We start from the raw sequence: 26,992 nt of genomic DNA, 5'->3' as shown, positions 1-26,992 counted from the left end.
AAGTCGGGGGAATCTGTCTTAAAAAACACAGACAGCGGCTTCAAGAAGAGGGTGGATGGGGTGAGGATGGGGAACCCTCTGGCTTTCCAATTTCCTCCTAGAAAACAAAGCCTCAGGGTGTCTCATGGGCTCTTTCTAAAATCCCATCCCGTTACTCCGGGCTTCAGAGACCCACACCCTGTCGCTCCAACTCGCTACACAAGCGCGGCTCTCCCAGCCTGCTTCTCACCACCGCAGTATCCCTTCCCTTCCCTTCCTCTCCCGGTAAGCCCGCATAGAGACCAGCAGGAACTCTAGCGCGAGTCGGTAGATAAGAGACGCGAGGATTCCTTTCTGGCTCCGGAACCCGAGGTAGCAGCACCGAGTTTCCGGGCGGGGCTGGTGGTTGCCGGAGCACGGGCCTGCGCAGTCCGAGGGTTGTTTCTATTTCGCCGGGGAGGCGGGGCCCACTGGGAGGCCGAAGCCGTTGGATCGCGATGTTGGGCTGACTTGACACTTGTGCTGTACTAGAAGGCCATGGCGGGCCTGGAGCTGCTCTACGCCTCGGCGGCGCCGGGAATCACCTGCTCCCAGGATGCGCTTATCTGCTTTTTGCACTGGGAGCTCGTCACCCACAACTACCGAGTCCTGGGCACCGGCGACCAGGTACAGCCCGGGCCTGGCCCGGAAACGCGGCTTCCCGACTCCGACCTGCTCTTTCCTTCCTCCCCACCCCCACCCCACCCCTGTCTCCCCCACGCCCACCCGTGCCTCCCGGGAATCAGATGCATCCACGCATGCGTGTATCCCGATTCTTCTTACTGCTGAGCAGGTACAGCCGGGACTGATTACATACAGTCTAGTTCTGTGGGGCAGGTAAGTCCGGTCCCCCTCAAGGTCCTGATCTTCTTAGCAGGTACAGCTCGCCCCTCCTCCCAGTCTCTCCCTGGGACCAGGTACTGCCAGGCCTATACAATATCACACTTGATCCTCATCAAAAAGCAGGTATACTTTTGTTTTTTAAACCCTTACTTTCTGCCTTAGACCCAAATAAGGCAGAAAAGCGGTAAGGGCTAGGTAGTGGGGGTTGTGACTTCCCTAGAGACATACAGCTAGGAAATGTAGCTATCTAGTTGCCCCCAGTGTCACATTTATAAACACTCCTCATAGCTCCTTCCCACCGTGTCCATTCACAGGCTGCCACATCGATTTAATATGGCCCCCCACCCCCACCCCGTCCCCAACACACACACAGGCTTGTTTTCCCCGGTGTTTGGAATGCTCACTCTCTTCAACTCTACCTCCTTGCTCCCTAAGTTTCAGCTAAAGACCCACTCAGTAAGAAACTTTTTCCAATCTTCTTTAATCTTAGTACTTGCCTTATGAAACTTGTCCCCATTTTATCCTGTGCATATCTTGTTTGTATGGAGTTGTTTGTGTGTTGTCTCCCTCTATAGACTGTGAACTTCTTGAAAGCGGTGCCTTTTTTTTTTTTCTTTTCTTTGTATTGGTAACCCTAGAGCTTGGCACACTACCTGGTACATAGTATCTATTAAATGCTAGTTGACTAACTGACTTAGTTGGCAGACCTCCTTCCCCTGACTTCTTATAAGTGAATAGATGCCTGAAACTGTTACAAGGACAAGCCTTGCCGCCCCCCCCCCTCTACTCAAAAGCATTGTAACATCCATCCCACCTTCCCCCTAATCCCTACCCCCCCCCAATCACACAGAGTTGGAATAGAATCATAGATTTAGAGCTAGAAGCAGGTTTTTGTTGTTCAACCCTGCCCAATTTTTCTTGACCCTGTTTGGGTTTTTCTTGGCAAAGATACTAGAGTGGTTTGTCATTTCCTTCGTTTGCTATTTGGAATCTGAGGCAAAAAGGATTAAACAAGCTAGTCACTGGGTAGTAAATGTCTAAGGCAGGATTTGAACTCAAGTCTTCCTGACTCCAGACCAGACACTATCCACTTTGCCATCTAGCTGCCCCAAAGGAGATTTAGAGTTATGTATTCTAACTCTTATTTAGATGAGGGAATGGTGGCCCAACAGTGAAGTGGTTTTCCTAGTTTGGATTCAAACCTTTTATCTTCTAACTCTAAATCCAGCTCTCTTTATACTTCATCACACCATCTCTATTCTGTGCACTCTCTGTCTCCGTCTCTCTCTCTCTCTTCTCTCTGTCTCTCTTCCTTCTTCTCTCTCCCTCCCTTTCTTTCCTAGGCACCCAGAACTGAAACACCCTCCTTGATTTTCACTGACCTTCAGTTACAACCTTCCAACACTCTTTCTTACCTAGAATCACTGAGTCCAGGCTAGAGACTGGATGACCACCAGTCAAGGGTACTTCAGGAGGTAGAATAATAAAATCATTGCTAAAGTTTCTTTTTGCTTTAGCGTTTAATAGTGGGTTGTTTTTTTTAAACCCTTACCTTCTGTCTTAGTATCAGTTCTAAGAGAGAAGAGCAGCAAGGGCTCCCACAGCTAGAAGGAAGTGTCAGAGGCCAGATTTGAACCCAGGTCCTCCTGACTCCAGGCCTGGTGCTGTATATTATAGCATTCTAAAGTTAAATCAAAAAGACTTTAACAGCTTTGGTTGGATGTATAAGAGCAGAGAAAGAAACTACTTATCCTCTTTGAGGAAGTAATATTCTGACTGCTTTTTGTTTCTATCCCTTTTCACTCCATCCCTGACCCTGTTGCATAATCAGCCCCTTTATGATGGACTTTGAGACATACATTTCTAGACTTAGCCAGTATGTGAGTTTTGTTGTTTTTGTTTTGATTAAGTATGCATATTTGCTACAAGGATTTTCTTTTGCTTTCGTTTTTTCCCCCCTCTCAATTTGAAGAAGTTGTAGGGAAAGGAGGCTAAAGATAGTGCCCCCACCTATCCTCCATAAAGAAGAGAGGGTCATTGAAGCATTTTTTAAAATGCATATTGGAAACAAAAGGAAGGTCTGGAGGAAACACAAACAAGCAGGACAGATTTGAAAGTTACACGTTAAAAAAAAGCTACATGTTGATTATATTATGCTTACAAAGAAAAGCAAACTCTAAGAGAAATTTGCAATTCCAGGTATAACCCTATTTTTCTGTTATGTTATATAATATAAATGTTTGTTTTGTTTAGTATTTAAGTTCTGGAAAAAAAAACATTTAAATCAGCCCCTTTGAAAAGGATCAACATTTGAACTTCAAATTAATGGCATGGGTTGAACCTTCTGTGTGTTAATGTTACCCTTTGATAAAGTTTGAGGCAAATGGCACCAGTCTTTATCTTTTGAGGTTCATTTCAGGACTTATGGGGAGCTTCCCTTTCTTCCTGTTTTTCAGCTTTTTAGCAAATGTAGGAAAGGAACTTTGGAGGGACTTGTCCTCATGTACTCCATTTTGCTTGTAGAAAGGCTGACGAGGTAGAGACTATTTTACAAACTTTTAAGTAAAATACTTTCCCTTTTCTCCACAAACAAGTGAAGAGAGTGGAAAAAAGTGGGAACCAGAGGATCCCTAGTGAATGTTGTTTGGTAGCAGCAGTTATTGACTCTTATTTGAAAGAAATTTTAATAATAAAATAAAAAGTGCTTTTTTCCATTCCACCTCCCTTATACTTTATTAGCCAATTAATAAGAGCTCACATTTCTATAGTGCTTTTAAATTTACAAATTCTGTCCTGACAATAACTATAAAGTAGAGGGTACAAGTAATAGTATCCCATTTTACAGATGAGAAAACTGAATCTCAGAGAAGGGAAGTGATTTGTATACAGTCATCAGAGTTTTAGTAAGTAATGGATCTAGGACTTCTAAACCCAGAGCTGTTGACTCTAGAATCTATTTGATCATGTTGATTGTCACTAGTCAGTATATTAAAATATTACAGTTTTACAAAGTAATATCATAGGATTATAGATCTAGAGCTGGAAGTGACCATAAAGACCCTTTAGTCCAATTTCCTCATCTTATATGAGGAAACAGGCCTTATAGAGGTTAAGGAAATTGCCCAAGTTCATACAAGTATGAGAGAGAAGGGATCTGAACCTAAGACCTTGATTCCAAATCTAAGATTCTTTGCACTGTACCACACTGCCTCTAATGTGAACTATATTGAGTTGGTTTTTAAAAAAAATTTTTCCCATTAGTGTTATCAAAGGATATAGACTGAAGTTATCCATGTAAAATGGTTTCACTCTTTGAGAAAAATAGGAATTTAAGGTGGAACCTTCCCAGGAAATTGAAGCTCTGTGATTATAAGTGACTTTGTATAAGGTCACTTTTTAGATGGTGGCAGAACTGTGATTTGTATATAGTTCTAGCTTTTAATCCTGGGGTTTTTTCTTCTCAGAGAATGTATAGATTAGGTGGTCTGTAAAGAGCTCTCCCAATTCTAGGATTCTGTATTCAGCTTTTTTTTACCTCTTTGGTCTAAGTATTTGATGTGTAGGTGCTCTTCCTTAGCTGTGGACTTCACAAATGAGACTTAGGTTCTAGCTTCAGTGTTCTTTAGCAATATAACATAGGACAACTCACTTAATCTCTCTGGGCCTCTGTTTCCTTCCTTATAGAATGATGAATTTGAACTAAATTATCTCAAAAGGTATCTCCCAGTATGTTTCCTATAGTCAGGTGTCTCCAGGAGAGAAGATCCAGAAATGAACTGATTGCTGAACTTTTGTCTTGATATTCTAAACTGCTAGTCCTGCAGAGGACACAGAATAAAACTTTAATGAATGGAGGGAATTTTCAAAGAGGCAGATTTCAGCTAATTATAAAGAACCTAACCAGTAGAGATGTCCAACAATGGACTATTTTGGTAAGTAGCTCTCTGTCGCTGGGGATGTTCACAAAGAAACTACATAACTACTACTTGACAGTGCTATAGTAAAATATTCATGCTTCAGGTTGGGAGTTGAACTAGACAACCTCCTTGGAGCTCATATGGTTCTATCATTCTAGAACTGAAAGTGATCATAAAGTCATTGTCTCAAGAATCTGAATCTGGAAGTGACTTCAAAGATCATCTAGTTCTTTTTGCACTTAAATAGAAATCCCCATTCAGGCACAGCTCCAATTTTTTTTTTTTTTGTAATTACTACTTTAGAAAAAAATTTTACTCCAAACTTAAATGTCAAAAAAGAGCATTCTCATACATACACAGTAAAACATACACAATGGGGAAGTGATAAGGACTGCTTGCTTTTAAAAAAAAAAGTACATTATAAATTTTACATATTACATCTGAGCTTCCTCCTGGACTTTTCTTCTATTCTCTTTTGTGCATTAAAAAAAGTTTCCATGACCCTCTTTTTTTGGCAACACTATTACTAACCCTTTGGATTCCTAGCTCCTTCCCTCTCACCTCCATTAAAAAAAAAGGCAAAGGGGGAAAAAAACCTTTAACAAATAAATAAGCAGAATCAAGCAAAATAAGTTTACATAGCAGGTATGTTCAGGATATATATTTCTGCATCCTATATACATTATTACTTCTTTGTTAGAAGTTGAATAATGTTTCAGTGTAGGTCCTCTGGAGACCTAGTCTATTTTTGCATTGGTTAGAGTTAAGTTCTATTTCCTTATAGTGTTGCTGACTATATAAAAATTTTTCTCCTGATTGGTTCTGCTTATTTTGCTCTACATCAGTTCATACTATCCAAGATTCTCTGAAATTCTCTTTCAGCTTTTAAAAAATATTTTATTGTTTTTTATATTTTTATATTTATATTATTATTTGTTTTGTAATAAATAAATATAAAATATCCATATTTTATATTTATATATTATATTTCTTATAATGTAATACTTGTTGTTATATTCATATACCACAATTTGTTCAGCCATACATCAGTCTCGTAAGAGGAAGTTTAAGATAGTTCTTAGATTCTAGTTCTTTAATTTTCCTTTTCCTTCTTTTCCTTTTAATTCCCCCCCCTTCAAGATTAGGAAGTTTATTTTGCTTGCATCCTTCCCTCACCTGAATTATCCTTCTTTTCCCACTTCTCTCTCTGTTAAGTTTGGGGTAAGCACCAAACTCTTTGTGTATATATGCAACCCATTGTTATCCATTTTATATAATGCTCATTCCCAAACCTCTTCTCTCATGTTTGTATATTCATCTTCTCTCCAATTATGAGAAATAACAAGTTCTACCCCTTCTTCCACATTCCTTTCCATTTTCTTATACTAGGGCAGGCCTTGGCTTTCCATTGCCGAGATGATGATAGTATTGGAGTTAGGTAGAATCTTAAAAATTGCCATATAGTATCTACCTTACCCACTTTGGGATTTTTTCACCTAACTGGAATATAGAAATATTGATTTTGCAAATAGATCCAATCATCTTTATTCAAAAAAGAGATCCAGACTGGGACAGGGATTAAAAGCCACAAGCATGTATTCTAAATAAAAATTAAAGGAACTCTGACCATAATGTACCTTTGTCAGAGCCTCTGAGACCCTGCAGTAGCTTCAGATACTTTAAATTGAATATGTTTCAATCTAACAGGCTATGTATTTCTTGCTACTGTTTTTTTTCTTTCACTTTCACTAAGCTATTCAATTTCACTTTAGTTTCCTTTAGTTTCATTTCTGCTCTTACTTTAGGCCTCTGAGGCTATTTGTCATCCAGCCAGATCATTTTGAAAATATTCCAGGGATTCCCTGCCATTTTGGATGTGTAGTGTCTTAGCTGTTTGGTTTTACACCCCCTTATTACCATTTAATTCCCCATCCTGAAAGTGCTGAGTGATTTGTATTTTTAGAAATGTATTCATATATTTTCAGAATTTTTTAAATTTCATAATATTACAACATCCCTTGAAACAACTTTAGCACTTTGAGATATTGTGAAACCAAAGCTGAGAACCCCAAAATATGCCGATGCTGATATTCACCTCATCAGCATAGTACAGCAGAAGGAAGATTGGCCTGGGGTCAGTTCTGGTTCTGTCTCTGCCTAACATTGTGACTTCAGGCAAGTCACTTCCCTATGACCTGATCTTTTAAAAGTTTCAAAATAAGTTATTCCTAATGTTCCTTCTAGTGCCAACAGGGATGCTATGCCTTTAAATAAATCTTTCAAATATCAATGTGTGATTTCTAGTTATACACCTGAAAATACAAAGAATATGTCTCATTTAATAACATTTCCATAATTGCTAAAAAACGATCTGATTAGCTTTATTCAGAGAAAGAATCTTGAATGGAATAGCAGTTGAAAGCTGTGGTCAATTTGATTTAAAGAAAAGAGCAACCTCAGAATTTTTTTTTCATTTGCTATTCTACACAATCTTGTACAGTGTGATGAGTTTTTGTACAGAGCAGAGTTAAATGGAGTTGTCCTCTTAGCTCCCTTTTGGAATGTGGCCAGAACACCCTGAAACTTCCATAAATGTTTTCAGACCATTGGAGTATGCAGTTACCCTTGTTCCTAAGGAAGTTCTAGAAATTCTCATTTTCACTTATATCTTATCTACTATATCTTCACAGCCAGGTCCAGGCGATAAGAAATCTGAGCTGCTGCCATCTGGGTGGAATGCCAACAAAGAGCTGTATGTACTTCGTTATGAGTCCACAGATAATTCAAAAGAACTCCTTCTGAAGGCCATCATGGTAGATAATAGCATGATTATCAATGCTTTGGTGAGTCTTCTGCAGTGAAGCCCAACCCTAAAGGAGTCTGCTTAAATAGAGATATTACAGCCAGCCAGATGTGGTGGATTGAACAACTATTTAACTTTTATTATAATTTCAAGGCCTGTGTTCACGGGGATGGGAGGGGGCCAAGCAAGATTTTTACGGCGGAGATCTCTTCTTTCAACCTAAACCGAAGCTGAAAAGGAATCTAACCAAAAACTTTAGAATTGCAAGTGCTATGTAAATCCAGATCTCTGAACATATTCACACATTGCCAAATGTTGATAACTGATTTTATTTGAACCTGAATTTAAGCAACAATGTTTTATGGTGGTTGTTAGTTCCATAAGAACAGAGCTATAAATGGCATGGTTATACAGGATTTGACTATACTGTATTAATAGTATTATTGCAGAAGATCAGTCAGGACAATAATGTTTAGACTGTGACCTATACTGGAACACACACACATGTGTGTGTGCATGTATGCATGTACATATGTACACATGTATGTGTGTATGGTATAGTGAGAACAGCACACCAGATTTGGAATCAAAAGACTTAGGTTCTCATCCTAGCTCTTCTACTTAATTTATGTGACCTTAGACAAGTTGTTTTCCCTCTTTGAGTATCCATTCCCTCATCTGTAAAATGAAGGGGTTGGACAAAATAATCACTGAAGTCCTTCCATTTTTAAACCTACAGTCTCTTAAAACATAAGAGAAGTAAATTTAGGACAAAGAAAGGGAAGTCCTATTTTTATACACAGCAGAGTGTGAATATGGAAAACTCATTTCACCCAAAAAGTAGTAAGTATGGGAAGTGGAACAGGTGTCAGGCAGTGATGTCCATTGGAAGCTAACAGGCAAGATGGTTTACCTAGATCAGGGGTCGGCAACCTTTTTGGCCGTGAGAACCATAAACGCCACATTTTTTAAAATGTAATTTCATGAGAGCCATATGTACAGTGCTCACAGTGCACGCTCCTGTAACAGTGCCTAAAAAAAAAAATGGACTTTATGGCTCCTGCACAAAGAGCCATATCTGGCCCTCAAAAGAGCCAGATATGGCTTGAGAGCCATACGTTGCCGACTCCTGACCTAGAGGAAAGCTCTGAAGAACCAGAAGAAATCTTTGCCCAGTTAGAAGACAAATGATAGGTTGGATCCTAATACCATTGTGCCAGCATTATTCTCATCTAAATAATATATGTTCTTTGGAAAAATCCCTGAGAATTCAAAAAGCCGGAAAGCCTTTAAACCAGAGTAACTAAACAGGTGAGGGAAAGAGATTGCTTTAGGGAAACTTCTTTTTGAATTTATATAATCCCTCTTCTTTCCAGCTAGAGGCATGAAGCCAGAACAGCCATGCTCAGAGAATAAGAATTGGGGAAAATGTTTAGAACTGGATCTTTGCCATTCCAATGCTTCAGAAACTCACAAATTTTCCCTTAGAGTTCTCTCAGACAGTCTTGTGTCTAAATAGTTTGGGATGATGTGCCCTTGGCTTCCTTCTGGGTCTCTGGCAATTTTGTCCCGACCCCCTAACTTTTCTTTTCCTTTGCCATTCCCTAGGAGTGTAGGTCACAACAAGTGGTGGACTTGACCCTGAACGTGGAGGATTATGTGAATAGTGAACACCTGAGTGACTTCCACAGGTACTCCCAACAATAGCCCCTCCTCCATACCCCTTAGATAGGGTCAGAAGAGATCAAAGAATCAGTGGAAAGGCAGTGTGATCAATGAGATAAGAGCTGGGTAAGATTCAAACAGTCCAAAGAACTGTCTGAAATTATCATAGGAATGTGTACTTCCCAGATGCTTTCAGAACTCTCAATTATCCATGTATGATATATTAGTAACAAGTCTCAGGTTGGCTTTCCCCAGTGTAGTTCTAGGATGTCTTTCATAAGCCAAGTAAATTTATTAACTCCTATGTTGTATCATTTATTCAGTTTTCCTTAATCTCAAACTTGATCATGCACTCCTCATTGCTTAAAGGATAAAGTCCAGGGTCCTTAGTTTGTCATCTTCAAGAGTCTCCACAATTTGGCTCCCAAACTATCTCTTCTGCCTAACTATACTAATTCTTTCACAGTTAACCCAGCAAAAAAAAAAAAAAAAAAATTATGCACCATTTTTCAAACACCCTATTGGTTTTCCCATTTCAGTTTTTATTTATTTTGTCTCCTTTTCCTGCAATCTCTTTTCCATCTTCACCTTTCAGGTTTTTATCCATTTTTGTAAGGCCCAGATCATATTCAAAGCATACCACTTCCATGAAACCTTCTTGAATATTTCTCTCTCTACCTTTTCCAAACTCTATGCTACTTTCTCTTCTGTATCCCCTTAGCACTATATCTGTACCTCCCTTGTGGAACTTTTCCATTCTGCTTTATATTATTTTTGTGCCAGCCTAATTTCCAGAGCTAGACTGTACATTTCTTAAAGTTCAGGCACTGTATCTTATTTGTCTTTATCCACAGTCAGAAGACTCAATAAATATTTGTTGAATTAAATTGAATTTAGCCATTTATTGATTACATACTATGCCCATAGAATTATTTGCATTAGAAGTATAACAGAAAATAAATCCTTGACGGAGAATTTTTCTAAAATACCATGCATTCTTGGGCAGGCCAACTTTCTGTTGGCATTCTAGTTCTCTGCCTCTGAAATTATATAAGAATAGCCTAACATAGAGTTTAAGCTGCTTCATGAATTCTGAAGAACCACAAGATAGAGGAATTTTAGTCAGGAGGAGGCAATGAGGAAAATGAATTGTTATGGTGCTCACTCTTTTGAATTATCTGCACATTTCCTTTCCCAATTCATTACTATGGATAGTTGAGATTTAGTGATAAGGGGACCCACGTTTTGGATAGAACTACTCTAACCTTCTTGCCATTCGCAGCTAAGACCCAGGGAAAAAATAGAGAGTGAGTATGAAGGAACACCACAGGCTAGGAAACAAGACAGGCTAGTACATTTTAATCTGTCGTTGCATCTATTTTCTCATCTCTGATGCTTTAGGGACTTGTGCCAATCAGACCACAAATATTAAGAGATACTGAGGTACAAGTATTGTATCCCTGACTTCACTGTCACATTAGATGAAGTTGTAGGTTTCTTTTGCTATTGCCAAATTAGTGTAAAACTGAGGAAGTAAATCCCTTGTTCCATCAGGCTTTGTTTATCAGCAGTCAGTCTAGCATCCAGAATAAGGAAGGGATTGTGCTCTGCCCTGCTCAGATCACATCTGAGTTATTGTATCCAATTTTGAGTGCCAAATTTTGGGAAGAACTTTGATGGATTAATTGGCTCTCTTCCTGAACAGGACAATTAGGATGATTCCTAGTCCTGTTAGCATCTCATACTATAATTAGTTGAAGGAACTGGGGTTATTAAGTCTAGAAAACAAATAATACTTAGGTTGAGTGGAGCAGGATTTCTTCAGATAGTTAAAGAACTATCATTGGTAAAGAGAGGAGGCTTGTTCTGTGTGACTCCAGAAGATCTAGAACCAATGAGGGAAAGTTATTGGAAGGCAGAGTTTAGCTGAGGAGAAGGAAGAATTCTTTAACAATCAAAATTATCCTAAAAAGAAATGGACTGCCTCCTGAATAAATGAATTAACAGAATCTATAAGCTTAAAAATACCCCAGAGGTCATTTAGCCTCAACCTGTACCTAAACAGTAATCTCTTCTGTATCTCTTGAGCATCCTTGAGTAGTATGTAGGCACAGGCAATATAAGCACTTGCTGGAAATGTTATAAATAGATAAATCTATCAACAAAATTCAGTTCAATGTCTTCTTTCTTTCTTTCTTTCTCTCTCTCTCTCTCTCTCTCTCTCTCTCTCTCTCTCTCTCTCTCTCTTTCTTTCTTTCTTTCTTTCTTTCTTTCTTTCTTTCTTTCTTAACCCTTACCTTCCTCTTGGAGTCAATAGTGTGTATTGGCTCCAAGGCAGAAGAGTGGTAAGGGAGGCAATGGGGGTCAAGTGACTTGCCCAGGGTCACACAGCTGGGAAGTGTCTGAGGTCAGATTTGAACCCAGGATCTCCCATCTCAAGGCCTGGCTCTCAATCCACTGAGCTACCCAGCTGCCCCCAGTGTGTTTCTTAAGTACCTACTATGTGCAGATACCAAGGATATAGCTATTAAAAATGAAATGGTCACTGCCTCAGTGAGCTTACATTGATTACATTAGATGTATTGCATGTATACAAGTAAAGACAAAAGTAAATTCAGAGGGAGAATATGCTAATAACTAACGGTAACTAAGGAAAGGATCCATGTTGATTTTGGCATTGTGCTTTGATGGAAGCTAGTTCTATAGGCAGAAGTAAGGAAAGTACATTCCAGATTTGGGATGCCATTTGAACAAAGATGGGGAGTAGGGATGGTGTGTCACCTATGAGGGACGAATGAGGCCAGTTTGATCGGAACAGAGTGTGTTAAAGGAAGTCATATGAAATAAGACCAGAAGGTCCTATTTTGGAGGGTGCTGAGTACCAGATTGAGGACTTTCATATTTTGATATAGAGGCAATATAGAACCACTGAACATTTTTTAATTGGGGATGACAAAGTTAGAACTGTGCTTTAAGTATAATTTTGCTAGCTCCATGGGTGATTGGAGGGGGAAAAAGCTAGAGGCAAGAGAGAATTACTCTAGATGATCTCTTAAGATTCTTTACCATTCTGGGGTTATATAATTTATATAATGAAAGGCAAATGATATTACAGGAAATTTTCCTTCACTATTGCTTTGACTCAAGTGGAGTTTTAAGATACGGCTTTCATTTCTATAATCTAGATTTTCCCAAGGATTTGCTAGATGTTAGAGAGAATCCCTTCCAGCCTAATTCATTCAAAGCAATCTAGGGATCCCAATGCCTGATGATAAGTAGGGAGTTGTCCTATACTAGAATATAGGCATCCTGAAATATTGGAGCTAGAAGTTACCTTTCAGGATCATATCTAGCTCTCATTTATCAGGCTAGGATCACAGTCTTAGAGAGAAGTAGGCTTGCCTGATATTACACGGCAAATTATTAGCAATAGAACCAGGACCAGAATCTAGGCCTGTCTAGGACTTTCATTCCAGAGCTCGTTCTACTACATGGTCCTTAGGAAGATAATTCTTTCAAGGTCTTTGTAGTAGCATCTACATCTTATGCCTTGAGCTGCCCCAAGCACTCTGGGATGGGGTGGTGAGAAATCTTAATCTGAATCTTCTTGTATAGGTAAAGAGAGTCATCAAAGGTCTAATGCACTTGAAAATACTTAACAAGTTAGCATGAGAACTGAACCTAAAACCTTTCAAAGTCCTACTTCCTGGTCTGGTTTGGACCATGCACATTAACCTGCTTCCTGTAGTTATTGTTTGCTTCCCTTCTATACCTTTGCCCAAGTAATGCAGCCTCATGACATAGGATGAACACACAATGGAGGCTGGTGGGTGGGTCTTGGGGGGAAGACAACCAGCTGAAAGCTACAAAGTCTCCCTGTGCCACTCAGATCCCTGTACCTCTCCCCCCTTAGCTCTTTCTAATGGGGCGGTAAAGGAGGAGGGGCAACTCAGATGCCGAAGAAGCGTCACCCAAAAACTCGGAAAGGCAAGGCTGCTTCCTCCTCCAGTAAGGGCCGCCAGCCGGCCAAAACACATCCGGGCACCAAGTCTACTCGCCAGCCCAGGAGCAGCCGGGTGACCCATAAGTCAGTTGTCTTTAAGGTCGCTAGCCAGCTAAATGTCCCTGTATTTGACTACTCCTCTCAATCCCGCAGGGTCTACAAGAATAACAAAGAGCTCCAGACAAGAATTGCCTCAGGCCTCGTTATTCCCATCCACAACAATTTGAGCAAAAGTGATTCTGCCAGTTCCTCTCGGGAATTTCCACCTGCCACTTCTAGAGAATACGACCCTCTTCGTATTCCCCCTCACCACCCACATACCAGCCGGCAGCCTCCGTGGTAAGTCACTAGTCTAGGTTGGCAGCATGTAGTATGGAGGAGGTTGTTAGATCTAAAACCTTGCACATCCTTCCTCCTAATCTCTCATCACTCAAGTGTTCATTTGTCCTTGTTGTGGTCCTCTTCTTGGTGGTCCTCTTCTTGGCTGGACTTTTCTGTTTCTATGCCTTCTATTTACCAGGGACTCCCTGGGGACACAAAAATGATAAAAGCCCTATCTGTCCTTTAGGAACCTATGATATTGGGAGCAGAGTGGGAAATGAAAATATGATAGGTATACAAAGAAGCATAATGCAAAATAGCATGTGATAGGAAAAAAAAGGAGACAGCTATATGGCATTTGAAAAATTTGAAGAGAAAGATATCTTTTAGCTGGGGAGGAATTGAGGTCAGGGGTTGGCTTCCTCCTTTTATTTGTTAGTACTCTCAAATTTTCATACATATACATACATGACCTATCTACATGTACATTTCCTCAATAAACTATAACTTGCACATAGTAAGTGCTTAATAGACACTTGTTAGATTGCATTGAAGGAAGGAAGTGGCCCCTGACCTGGGTGTTAGAGAAGAGGATTTTTTTAGGTGGAATTGTGCTTTTCAAGGGTGGAAACAGCTTAATCAGGGGCTTGGGAGTGGGAAAGATAAGAGTAGTAAGAGCAGAAAAAGTCTAATTTAGGCTGAAACATAGGAAATGCAAAGGAGAATAGGATAAAATAGGGCTAAAAGGCCTAGGTTGGAATCAGATGATGAAGGACTGTAAATAGCAGGTGAAGGAATTGGGTTTCTCTCCTTTAGGCAGGAAGGAGCTAGCTACTAAAGGCTTTTGAGCGGCAAAGTGAACATCTGAGCATTAGGAATATTATATTGGTGGTTGTGTAATGACTGATCGAAGACTGGAAAAACTGGAGGCCTGGAAACTAGTTAGAAGTCTCCAATTGCCCAGAATTCTTAACTCCTCTGGTTTCTGCAGGTGATTTTGAATTATTGGAGCTTCCTTATGGTCCATTTGTCAACAGAAGCTCAAGCAATGTAAAAATCCTACTGTGGTACTTGAGATTGACCAGTGCCATTTTCACAAGATCAATAAGCATTCTGTGAGAACCTGCTGTGTGATACTACACAGCACCTTGGAATAAAAAGAATACTAGATTGGGATTCAGAACCTGGGATTGAGTCCTGGCCCTGAAATTGAAGTCCAAACCTTGAATTTTAGTCACAGCTTTGCTCTTCCATGACCCTATGCAAGACTCTTCCCCTTTCTGCTATTTAGTTTCATTTTCCTCTGTAAAATTAGAGGATCAGACTAGATAGTTTCTAAAGTCTCTCCCCCCAAGATTCTGTGGCTTCAGTGGAAATGAAAGTTCCTAAAACTGTCAGCTTGCTAAAAAATTGTTAAGGTATCATCCATGATGAATGGCCTCTTTTTCCCCAGTAGTTTTTTAAGTCTTCCTATTGCATGACAAGAAGTATTTGGTGGCACTTATCATTTTTTCGGACCATAAGCCATTTGAAATAAGTTATGGTGCCAGACAATTTACACTGATCAGTCAGTCCATTCAGCAAATATTGAAACACTCTGTCACATGTATAATATTATATTCTCAGTACTATGCTAAGGATAATACAGAGAAAAATTAAGACCACTTGCCTGTTCTCAACTAGCTTACAATCTAATTGCAGGGAGTCTAAATGTACACATGTGAAGATAATAACATTCATAAGATATTAAGAAAGTATATGAACTACTAAATTAGGGCTATAGATTGGTTTTCAGAATTGTTAGGAGGGATTGATCTCTAGTTAAAAGCCATCTAGATAGGCATCCAGAGGAGATGAGACTGAGCTGAGGTAGGCATTGAGGAATGAATAGAGGGAGAGGACATTCAAAGCAGTGGCTTCAAAAAAAAACCCAAGACATGTTAGAGAATTAGCAAATCCTTTAAGTCACCCAGTCACCTTAGTTCTGTGGCCCATCTTTTGTGGGGATATGTCCTTTTATTCCAGTTAGACTGTGAAGCTCTTGAGGGGAAGGAAGTCTTAACTGACTTTGTAAACATATCACTTAGCACAGGCACCACTTCCCCTAGTCCCATTAACTGAAAGCCACTCTTTAAGCCTCAAATTTTCCCAGAGTATATTATCTTTATCTCTGATCAGAATTCAGTCTTGTCTCATACTTATTTGTGTACATATTTTATCTTGATCTTCCTAAAGCATCACAGCCCCCTTGAGAGGGGCAAGCTTTATCTCTCAAATTGCTGAGCATATGGCCTTGCACTTAGTTAGCAAGCAATTTATTTTGAGATTCATTGAGTCCTTTTGTTAATAGTGCTGATGACTTAAGCTAATTTAATTAAAATTGAAAATGAAAATTCTTGTAAGAGAAGACTGGAAGATAAGATTAAAAGGATAAAATGGTAATATTTTAAGTTGGAAGGGACCTTAGCTATCATATTTACTCTATACATATCTTATTGGTAAAACTGAGGCCCGGCAAAGTTGTGATTTGCTCAAGGTCACAGAGGTATTAGAAGTAGCATGATCATGATCTGACCCCAGATCCAGGCCTAATTATTCTCCCACATTGGCTCAGTGGGGCCCAGATTATAGAGAACCATGCCAAATTGAGGAGCTGGGGTATATTAGCATAGGCAATGGAAGGAAAGAGAGGAGAGATCAATGTAGATTTTTAATTGGGTATAGGAAAAAAAAGTAATAGGAAAGTAGTTCTATAAAAATTGATCTGGTAGAACCCTTCCAGAATGGATTAGAGGAAAATCATGGAGATCTTCTGTGTTCTTCCATCCCCTGGCTCTCACAGACATCATTCCACAAAATGAGTAGCAGACCAAGCCATCAGGTGCAGTGTCAGCATTAAGCAGCACCTCGTCCACAAACATTTTTGACCATGTAAGCATTTTAATCTTCAGTCCCTATATTAGGGCCTGGCTGGTGAGATAAGACAGAAAAAGGATAAAATTGGTTGTACTCCTTCAGTGAGATAGAGTTGGGAATAAGGCAAGAGGGTTTATGTACTAGGCAGATATTCCCACCCAAGGAGGAAGATGGAACCATTTGGATATGAGAGAATTTTAAGCTTAGAAGAAATACAGTCCACCTCCTTATCAATAAAAGTATCCCTCTCTGGACCTGATGGATAAGGTTCATACCAAGCAATGGTAGATACTTCAAGTCTTGGGATGATGTGGAACCAAGCTTCTCTGTTTTGTACGTTTCTCCATACAAATGAATTCTCTTTTCACCCCACCCCCACTTTCCCTCCAACATGCCCTCCCTCTGTCAGCACAGATGTCAGTAATGACACTAATTCCATTATTATAACCTAGCTGCCAAGTTGCTTAGCAACCAGGCTCACACACTTTCACCTTTTTATTTCCCCTCAAATGCCCAATCTGGGGGTAAGGCTGGAGGGAAGAAAGGAAACTGAGAATAGCAGCAGCTGGGCCTCCTGTCTGGCTTCGATGGGGTGTTAATTACAGCATCCCCAAAAGAAGATTTGGGGGGAGATTCCACACCAATAAATGGCAGTCCCCTCCTTCTCTCTCCCTTTTCCTCCATGGGTCATTTGGGGCCATAGATGAACCAGCTAATGATTTATCTTAATAGCATCTATTTAACAAATAGACCAGAAACTCCTTGGGCTCTAGAGGCAGCAGCTGACTTGGATTCTGTGGGAGAAGTAGCTGATCCCCATCCTGCCTTAGGCTGTTGATTCCCAAAAGCTTATGGATAAAAGAGTAGAGTCCTCAGCCAGGAAAGAATGAATCTTTCACTTCAAAAGTTTTCCTCAAAATCATATAAAACTTGGAGGTAAATGAGATGTCTAACCTGGACCTCCTGGCAGCCATCTGCTTCATGATGTAAATATATGAGGGAATATTAATGAAGAAAAATTTTGGTTGGTATGATTTATTTGGGGTCCTTTTATGCAAGAGTGCTCTGTAAAATGTGGGGTCATAGACATATAAGAACCATCTCTTTCAACTCAACATTTTATATTCTCAAGCCCCTTTCAGCCTTGCTATTAATACTTTGGCCTCTGAATATATGTTTGTATGTGAGGCAGTGTGGTATAATGGCAAGAGGGCATTGCTTTGAGTCTCAGAGGCTCCAACACTGTCATCTGTGTGACTATGAGCAAGTAAGTCACTTTTGCCTCAATTTCCTCTTCTGTCAGATGGGGATGATGACAACTCACATTTCTATAGGTCTTTAGGGCTTACCAAACACTTTCCTCACAACTCTAGATGTTATTATCCCCATTAGACAGAAAGCTCAAAGCTCAAAAACATTAACTTACCATAACTGGTTGTCAAACTCAAAGTTCATACCCATCGCTTATTAACCACAAGTCCAACTAGTCAGTCTTCTGTGCCATATGTGAGACTTTTCCTCACTTTGTAAATCTTAATGACATAGGAATTCAAGTTAATTAAGGAAGGCTCTTCCTTAATCTCCACAACATCCCTCTTGTCTAAGCTCACAGTCAGAAAGCTTATTCTCATGTCTAAACTGAATCCATTGTGTCACAGGTAATGTGCATTTTTTCCTTATTCAGTTCTTTGTCAATGAAGCTGGAAAACTACCATTTACCAAACCCTGTGGCTCCCTAATCTTAAAGTATGAAGCAGCCACTCCTTAGCTTTTTCTCCCCTGGACTAAGTGACATCTTTGTCCTTTGCATTGGTGGCAGATTCTTTTTAATTCCAACAATGAAGCCTGGTATTTTGGGGAGCTATCAATTCTTGGGGGTTGGGAAGGAGCAAAAGTTATGGTGGGAATCTATTCTTTTTGGGGTTCCTTCTGGTATATGTAAAGTGGTAGCCTCAAGGAAAATTAAGCCAAACTCTTATTTGTAAGCAATTTTGTCTCATATTACAATAAAAATCTCTTAAAGTTCTAGAATTTTTTGCCCTTACCTAGTGGTACTCATAGCCAGATTCTACTGTAACAAAGGAACTTGGGCAGCCCCTTTGAGTTTTTGGTAATGAGATTTGCCCTGTATTTTGATTAATTAGTTATCCAAAAAATATTTTATACTTTGAGTGACTTCTTGTCTGCCATCCACCCCTATTCCCCACCCTTTCAATTTAACAACATTTTACTAGGTTCTAATCTGGACCTTTGTACTCAGCTATGAGTGCCACATTTTAAGAGGAACATTTAACAAAAAGAAACACATCCAGAAGAGAGTGACCAGAATAGGACAGGGATTCAGATAGCATCATTCCATTATTATTTAAAGGAAATGGGAATGTTTAGAAGAGGCAAGAGGAGGTGAGAGCTTGATAATTCTTCAAATATCTGAAGAGTTGTTACGTTGACTCCACTAGAATCAATAAAGTTATAGGGAGGCCAATATCAGTTGAGTATGAGGAACAATTTCCTAACCTTGGAAATATCCAACATTGGAACAAACTGGGGAGAATCAGATGCTCTCCAGTACTGAAGGTATCCAGACAGAGACTAGATGATTGGATGATCTCTAATCTAAGGATATTGTAAGACTGGAAGGGCAGATGGTGGTACAAAATTCACATTTGAAATATTGGTTAGACTCTCTTTGTCTGTGTGTGTGTGTGTGTGTGTGTGTGTGTGTCTGTCTGTCTGTCTGTCTGTCTGTCTGTCTGTCTGTCTCTCCACCTTCCATCTTAGTATTAATTTTAAGCAGAAGAGTGGCAAGGACTAAACATTAGGGGTTAAATGACTCACAGTCATTCAACTAGGAAGTATCTGAGCCAAATTTGAACCCAGGTCCTGAAGACTCCAGGCCTGGTGCTCAATCTACTGTGCTACTTGCTTGCTCCTATGGTCTTTTTCAACTCCAAAGATTCTGTGATCCTATAAAAATAATCTTATCTCTGCTTAAAAGCCTATAGCTTTGCCTCATAAGGAAATAAGAGTGACGATTTCATCCTAAGCTAAGAATACATTGGTACATCCAGACCAGATATATAAGCCCTTAATCCTGCTTACGGATTCAAAAATCCATTTAGCTTTCCTTCCCTTGGGACTTAGGACTTAATTTGTGATGTTTTCATCAGACTGACCTTGAGCTAGAGTACTTAAAATTACCAAGTAGCCAGGGATTCCACAATGAAAGTGGCAGATCTAGGTATATAGCCTTTATGCCTATTTTCTGTGTGTTTATGTGTGTCCTGTGCGTGTACTGCATGTGCCAATATTTTCTAATTATAGATGATTTTTAAAATAAAGGATAAAAATCCTTATCTAAATTGGTGTCTTTAATTTTATACCAGGTAGAATGTATATCAAGGCTTTATCAGTTATCATATGTTATCCTGCAGTGTCTTAGGACTTTTAGCACTGGACCTCTTGCTGATGATGAGCCATAGGAGATGATTAAAGGTTATCTAATCCAATCTCCCACTCAGTGCTTTTTGAAGCATCTTAGACAAGAAATATTAAAAGGTCCTTGTGATACCAAAGAAAGCAAATGCTTTCAACACTAAGGTAGGAAAAGGAAGAGTTTGAAAAGCATCACTTTTCTTTTAAATTGATATTGGCATGAAAATGCTATTTCCCATGAAAAACTTGATCTGAATATATCCTAAGGATATAGAACAACATTTCTCAGCCTTTTTCAGCCCCTGGCCACCTGAGAACCTTAAATTTGCCAGCATATATTAGAGATATCCTTGTTTCCTACCTCTTTCCTCCTATTCTAGGCATTTACACCTATCAATCCACGAACTCCTTCACCACCACCACATTGTATATACATTCACAGATACACCTGCATACTCACAGCAACATAGTGTAAAAGAAAAAGGAATTGCAGTCAGAAGACTAGAGTTTAAGGCTTGCTTCTGTTTCTTACTGATCGTATGGCCTTTAGGCAAATGATTTCATTTCTTTAAGCCTCAGTTTTATTATCTGTAAAACTGGAATAATGCCACCTAAATGGTTATATGGTTCAAAGGAGATCAAATGTTTGTGAAGATACTGAATTAAATTTTAAATTGCAAGATAAATGTAGAATAGTTTATGTGCCTAGATGACTGTTAACATTTCTGTATTACTTCACAGTTTACAAAGGGTTCTTCATAATGTCCCTGTGAAGAAGGAGAAAAAAGGGATTTTTGCCTCCATTTTTTTGAGAAAGAAATTGAGGTTCTAAAAAGTTGTGATTTGCTTATGGTCACATGGTTAATAACTGGAAAAGCCAAGAATCTTACCCAAATCCCCTGATTCTTAGCTAAGCATATAAAAGTACTTTATTGAAATAAATATAAGCCAATTTTACTCTTAGATATGACATATGAAATACAAATGAGACATATTAGTTATTTTTCAATGCATACCTATAAAAATTTTTTCAAGATCTTTTTAAATAGACATTTAGTCTCTTGTAGTCAGACAACTATGGCACAGGTCAATCTTGTACCTGTGGTGTGCAAGCAAGACATTGCGCTTTAATTTATACATATGTATGCCCACAGCCTTCCATGTTCCGCATCAAATTTTTTACCTTCTGCCAATGGTCAAAAATGGCAAATGAAGTAGGGAAGAAATCTAGGTTCTCCTGATATACCATGGGTATTGCTACCTACTACTTGAGAATCAATACTGCAGATAACAGAGGATCCCAGGAGAATATATATAATGTGGCCTGCTACCTCTTTCAAATGAAGTAACCTGTGAATTTTGCATCAGTAAACATTGCAGAAATGAGTAAAAGGAGAAACTAGTGTCATGAAAACCTAGAAGGAAGAATCAAGAAGAGGAAGGGTAATCAGCAGTTTCAAAGGCTGCAGAGAGTTCAAGGAGAAGGATTGAGAATAGGCCATAAGATTTGGCCAGTAAGAACTCATTAGGCCTAGAGATGGGAGGTCCTGGGTTCAAACCTGGCCTCAGACATTTCCTAACTATGTGAACCCTGCACAAGTCACTTAACCCCCATTGCCTAGCTGCCCCTGCCACTTTTCTTGCTTTGGGACCAATACACAGTATTGATTTTAAGAGCAGGTAAAGGTTTAAAAAAGAATAGTCAATCTCCTTAGCTCTGCTCAGTTGCACTTGGCCAAGTGTGGTGTGACTGTCGTACACAGGAGAGAGAACAAGAATTCCCTTTGACAACAGCTTGACCTGCAGTGGTCTCTCTGTTCTTTATGGGACTTGACAACTGAAAAAAAAAATAGTCATTGGTAATTTTGGATAGAGAAGTTTCAGTTGAAAGACGAGGTCAGAAGCCTCAAAAGAGTTAAGGGTAGTGAGAAGAAAGGAAGTAGAAGAACCGATTGTAAAAATGGCCTTCAGGAGGAGGTTAGCCACAAAAGGAAGCGATATGAAAACTGCAACTAGTAGGGATGGCTGGATCAAGTGAGGGTTTTTGAGGACTGGGAAGACATGGGGCATGATTGCAGGTAGCAGCCAGGTGACAGAGATTGAAGGTGAAAGAGTAGGGGTTATAGAGAGGGCATTCTGCTGGAGAAGAAGAGATGGAATGGGATTGCATGCATATGAATGGTTTGCCTTGGTAAGGAGAAGAGTAGACCATACCATCTCATCATGTAAGTCAGTGAAAATGGCAAAAACCTTCTGAGAGATATGAGTTGAAGGAGGAAGAGAAAGTTTGAGGCAAGGTTCTTAGCTGAGAAAAGGGGGATGAGGCACATCTAAGGAGGGATGAAAAGGTTTTGAAAAGCCACTTTGGTGAATGGGAAGTTATATTGCTTCGGTGAGAGCTCAGGTGAAATTACATAACTAAGTGCCAATTGGAAGTGGCAATTGGGAAGAAAGGACTATTCCATCTCCCCCACCTCAACCAGTGAGTCAAGTGATAGTGCAACCAATTCTAGAAAAGTATGACCACAGAAACTGTCGTTAGGAGGATGCCAGGTTTCACTGAGGAGTCAAAAGAGAGAGAAAAATAAGTAAATAAAAAAAGAAAGAGAGAAAAGAAAATTTGAAAATGAAAAAAGTTTGCTGCCTGGATTAATCAGTAGGTAATCAATCAGTCTGCTCCAGGATTCTTCTTTAGACCACATCTAGTGAAAAGATAGAAGGACCACAAGTATATTGTATATGTAAGTCTCCAGAGATCCTCTTATCTTAGTATCAGTTTTCAAGTGTAAATGTTATGGGTATGACTGCTCTGACTATTGTTTCTTTCTTTTCTTCTTTGTTCTCTCTAACCCTTTCCCCAATTCTGTTATTAGCTTAGAAGTGAATAACAGAGATTGTGAGTGTTAGGGAGGATGCCATTTAGGACAAGAAGCAGGATGGTGAAGGCCACCAGGAAACTTATTCTGATCACAGGTGCTCTGTGGCTGATGGCTTGTCAAACACTGACTTGAATCAATAAAACTCCTTTCCTTGGAAACATACCTGCATTCACCCTAAACCACAGAATCCTTCCTGGCCCATTAGTGGGAGCTGACTGGAACAATACCAGTTTGTGGGTTTTTCAGGACTCTAATTTATAGTTTTTTATAAAAGTAATCTTAGTCAGAACTAAAGCCTTTCCTATGATCAGGAGAGAACAGGCCTGTGCCCCAAGAAACTGGCTAAAAATGGCATTGTCACCTCTGTGTTGTAAGAAGGTTTTAAGGACCATTTGGTAAGACTGCTCACACCTTTGATTCCTGTCTTCCCTCTGTGGCCAAGATGCTGACCACTATCTCTTTTGTTACTATCAGAGTAACATATGTATTGATTGTCCCTGCCTCCTCAGCCACCATGCTTGGCCCTGCCCCCTTCCACAGGTGCCAGGCTGACATTGTATGTCCCCTTGGCTCTGGCATAATTGTGTTTCGTTTGTTTCAGGCGTGATCCCCTTGGTCCCTTTGCCGTTGGGGGAGAGGACCTGGACCCCTTTGGGTGAGTGCGGCTGGGGAGGTGGCAGTTCCAGGTTGCTTTCAAGGCTTTCCCTGCCTACAGCTCATTTTCTAATTTTAGAGCTATTCAGTCATGGTTCAGAATGGAAGAGGTAGGAGGAACTGAGCAAATCAGAAGTAATTATAGCCCATCCTACTCTTGACACCCAACTTGGGAAGGAGAGCTTTTGTTTGACAGCAAGATGAAGAGTGGTGTCAAGACCTAACTAACATTCAGCAGTTCTAGAGGGGAAGTTTGAGGGTGGGGGAATCTAAGCAGCTATCCCACAGATTTCTAATTCCACTTTCCCCACATGCAGAATGGGAATAGGAGAATGATCTTTCCTGACAAGAGATGCTGAGTTTGAAAAGGACAGTATGGATGTGCTATTAGTTACCAGTCCCAGGGAAGTTCTAGTGGATGTCCTCCTTAGGAAGCTTTATGGGCCATTTACATATCATTGGTGTCAGACCCCACATTACAGGGATTGGTCCTACCATATTCTTAGATCCTAATAACGATATTTTGTGATTCTCCCTGAGTTTTTTGGAAAGCCATGTTCACTTATTCTTTTCCCTTATGCTTCCTTTCTTTCCCACATCATTTGGATTAGATATTAATTTCTGTTGCAAATTGATGCCAACTTTAGGATCTCTTTCTAGAGGGAAAAAAAAGATGGGGTGGGACCTAGTAGTTTCTTGGTTCTGCATGGAAGTTTGGGTCCAGGAGTTTAAATCTCCCCTGTGCTCCTGGATGAAGGTTCTGGCAATATGGATTTACATGGGGCAGATGAACCAGAGCAGTGTTGGCCAGTACCCCATGTTAGGGCCAGATGTGGATCTTCAGAGCTTAATGTATAGACCCAGATGTAAGCATGAAAAAGAAATAAATTGCCATTTATGAACTATATCGATACTGTGATTGAATAATGTTCTGTCCTTCAGAAGGCATAAAATATGACAGTGTGGCAACACATGAGGGCAATCTAATGAACCAAAAGTAGGAAGAACATTTCTCTTATTCATTCAAAAATTGATTGTGGCTCTTTGCTGATGACACTGGTGAATTCTTTAAGTCCCATCAAACCACCCTTGGTCTAGAATATAGGGGTGATTCTCTTTGTTTATATTATTGTTGATTCATATAGCCCTACAGAATTGAATTTCCCCTTCAGTACTTGGGACAAAGCTCAGCCTGATTCATATTTAAATCAATAGAGGGTGCTTTCCTACACTCACTATTTCCTATCAGTTTGTTAGTTTGTTATTCAGCCAGATTCACATCTCATCTTTGACCATCAGAACCAAACTTCCTCTCTAACAAGATAGGAACAGAATGATAACATCTTCCTGAGCCCTTTGCTTTTGCCTAGAGGCACTCACTGCTCACCCTACTTTCTTCCTTACTTCAGGGGTCAGAGAGGTGGCATGATTTTGGACCCCCTGAGATCTGGCTTCCCAAGAGCTCTCATAGACCCATCTTCTGGACTCCCCAACCGGCTTCCTCCAGGTGCTGTTCCTCCAGGAGCTCGATTTGATCCTTTTGGCCCCATTGGAACTAATCCATCTGGGTAAGTATTTAATAAATGCCTCAACTTACGTGGTAGGAGAACTCGCCTACTGGTTTTGATCAAGTCATAGTGTGCAATCAAAAGCAGCTTGTTTAGTTATCTCTAACTTCTGTTCGGCCTTGCAAAGCCCACCCCCAAGGTCAAAATCGTGCATCTAGGCTTGTTAGGGCTTCCCCCCATCCTCTCTCTATGGGAAGAAAAGTAGGGGTTGGGGGTGGCAGGTGCATCCATGAGTAAATGAGAAGGCTCCTTCCCCATAGCATGGGACTTGTTAATGGGGAGAAAAAAAAAAAGCCTGCATTTGGTATCAGAGGACCTGGGTTAAATCCTGACTATTTCCTACCTGTGTCACCTTGGGGCAACTCATTAACACTTTCTGGGCCACAAGTTTCCTTAACTGTTAAATGAGGAAATTGAAAGAAATGACCTCTAAAAGATCCCTTCCAGCTCTAATCCTATGGTCTTGTGATTCTTTGATCTTATGACTCCTGGTCACTTTGAGAACTGCCAATCCCCCTTCCTCTCCTGATATTCACCACTGTTGTTTTCATTTCAGACCCGGTCCAGATCATCTTCCACCCCCAGGCTATGATGACATGTTCATGTGAAGGCAAAAAAATGTAACATCCCAGCCCTGAGCATCCTCATAGAGGTGAACCAAGATCATCTGTTTTCATCCAGTCCTGGAGTCTAGGAATCCTTTAATGGATTGGAAGTTTAGCTGGAGTTGCCTGCCCATCACTACAGTAACCAAAGCATCGTCCATTCTCCACCTCTGCCTTGAAAAAAACTCACTGCTTGTAAATCAAGAAAAATCCACATGTTTATCTCTTTCACCACCAACTTCTGGTTCCCAGGGGAAATTTTCAGCAGTGGGTGACCTCATTCCTGCTTCAATCCTGGTTGCAGCTTTCTAAGGACAGAAAGCATTTTGGATGCATTATTAAGAACTCAAATGTCAATACAAAAATTGTGTTGGGTCAATCTTCCATTTATTTTTTTTTAAATGTACATAGTGTTCCTTCCAAAACAAAAGTGTTTGATGTTTTATGATTCTAAGACTAACCTTCCGTGCATTTTCCCCCATTAAGTACCTTTTTATAATTTTCAAATGCTTTCCTTTCATAAATTACTATTGCCGCTTCCATTCCTGAGACTTAATCCCCATTTCATTTGCTGTAGATGGAAATGGAGAGCTGAAAGCTGTTTAGTGGAGGCACTGGATGATTTGGAAAGAGAGAAGAAGAGGGATGGGAACAAGAACTTTACTGACTTTTACTTGTTGATGCCTGGGATTGCTGTCCATGGTGCGTCTCAGCCTAGGCAGAGTCAGAGATCATTCGAATGAGCAAGGAGTGAAGACCAGAGCTAGACTTTGTTCAGTGGTTGTTAGTTCTCGAAAGTATCTTACATCCTTGATAGAGTAGAAATCATCTAATCAAATGCCTTCCTTGTAATTTACCTTTAAACATTCTGTTGATGTCTTTTGTTTTTATATCAGTGATTTCTAGATTTGTTCCCCTCTCCACTTCTCTTACTTTCCCCAGTCATCCTTCTCTTGTAAACAAAAAAAGTTATGCAGGCCCAATCATACATATCAATGGCATTTGAGAGCATATGCAGCAATCCATACCCACAGTGTCTATCCTCTTTCTCCCCAACAAGATGGAAGAAGATTCATTTCCCTGATCTCTTCTCAGGTCCAAAATGGGTTATTATAATTGCACAATATTCAATGTTTTTATTTATAATGTTGTATATGCATATGCATATATATATATGTGTGTGTGTGTATATATATATATATATATATATACACACACACACACACACACACACACACACACACATTTATTTGTTTCCTGGTTGCTCTATTCATGTCCTCTTACCACCATTGGATTGGCAGGGTTATATATATATTTCCCTCCCTGCCTGGTTCTTCATAATGCATAAGTGTTTGCTAGTATCTC

General features: G+C 39.9%; 1 protein-coding gene and 1 non-coding gene across 2 annotated transcripts; both read left to right on the top strand.

Moving 5' to 3' along the window:
- Positions 1–447: 447 nt before the first annotated feature.
- On the top strand, positions 448–26,075 carry PSMF1 (proteasome inhibitor subunit 1). Its single transcript, XM_044664278.1, has 7 exons — positions 448–645; positions 7,469–7,621; positions 9,190–9,272; positions 13,403–13,588; positions 23,402–23,455; positions 24,864–25,022; positions 25,579–26,075. Exons 1-7 carry the CDS (start codon positions 517–519, stop codon positions 25,628–25,630), a joined length of 816 nt encoding a protein of 271 aa, XP_044520213.1. The 5' UTR covers positions 448–516; the 3' UTR covers positions 25,631–26,075.
- Positions 21,627–21,760, top strand: LOC123238474. The gene has a single exon (XR_006505637.1). It is a non-coding gene; the product is annotated as a small nucleolar RNA SNORA64/SNORA10 family (small nucleolar RNA).
- Positions 26,076–26,992: the final 917 nt, after the last annotated feature.

This window comes from Gracilinanus agilis, chromosome 2 (genome assembly GCF_016433145.1).
Source record: "Gracilinanus agilis isolate LMUSP501 chromosome 2, AgileGrace, whole genome shotgun sequence".
Taxonomy (NCBI): domain Eukaryota; kingdom Metazoa; phylum Chordata; class Mammalia; order Didelphimorphia; family Didelphidae; genus Gracilinanus; species Gracilinanus agilis.
The sequence above is the reverse complement of the archived record's forward strand: the minus strand, read 5'-3'. Positions and strand labels throughout refer to the sequence as shown.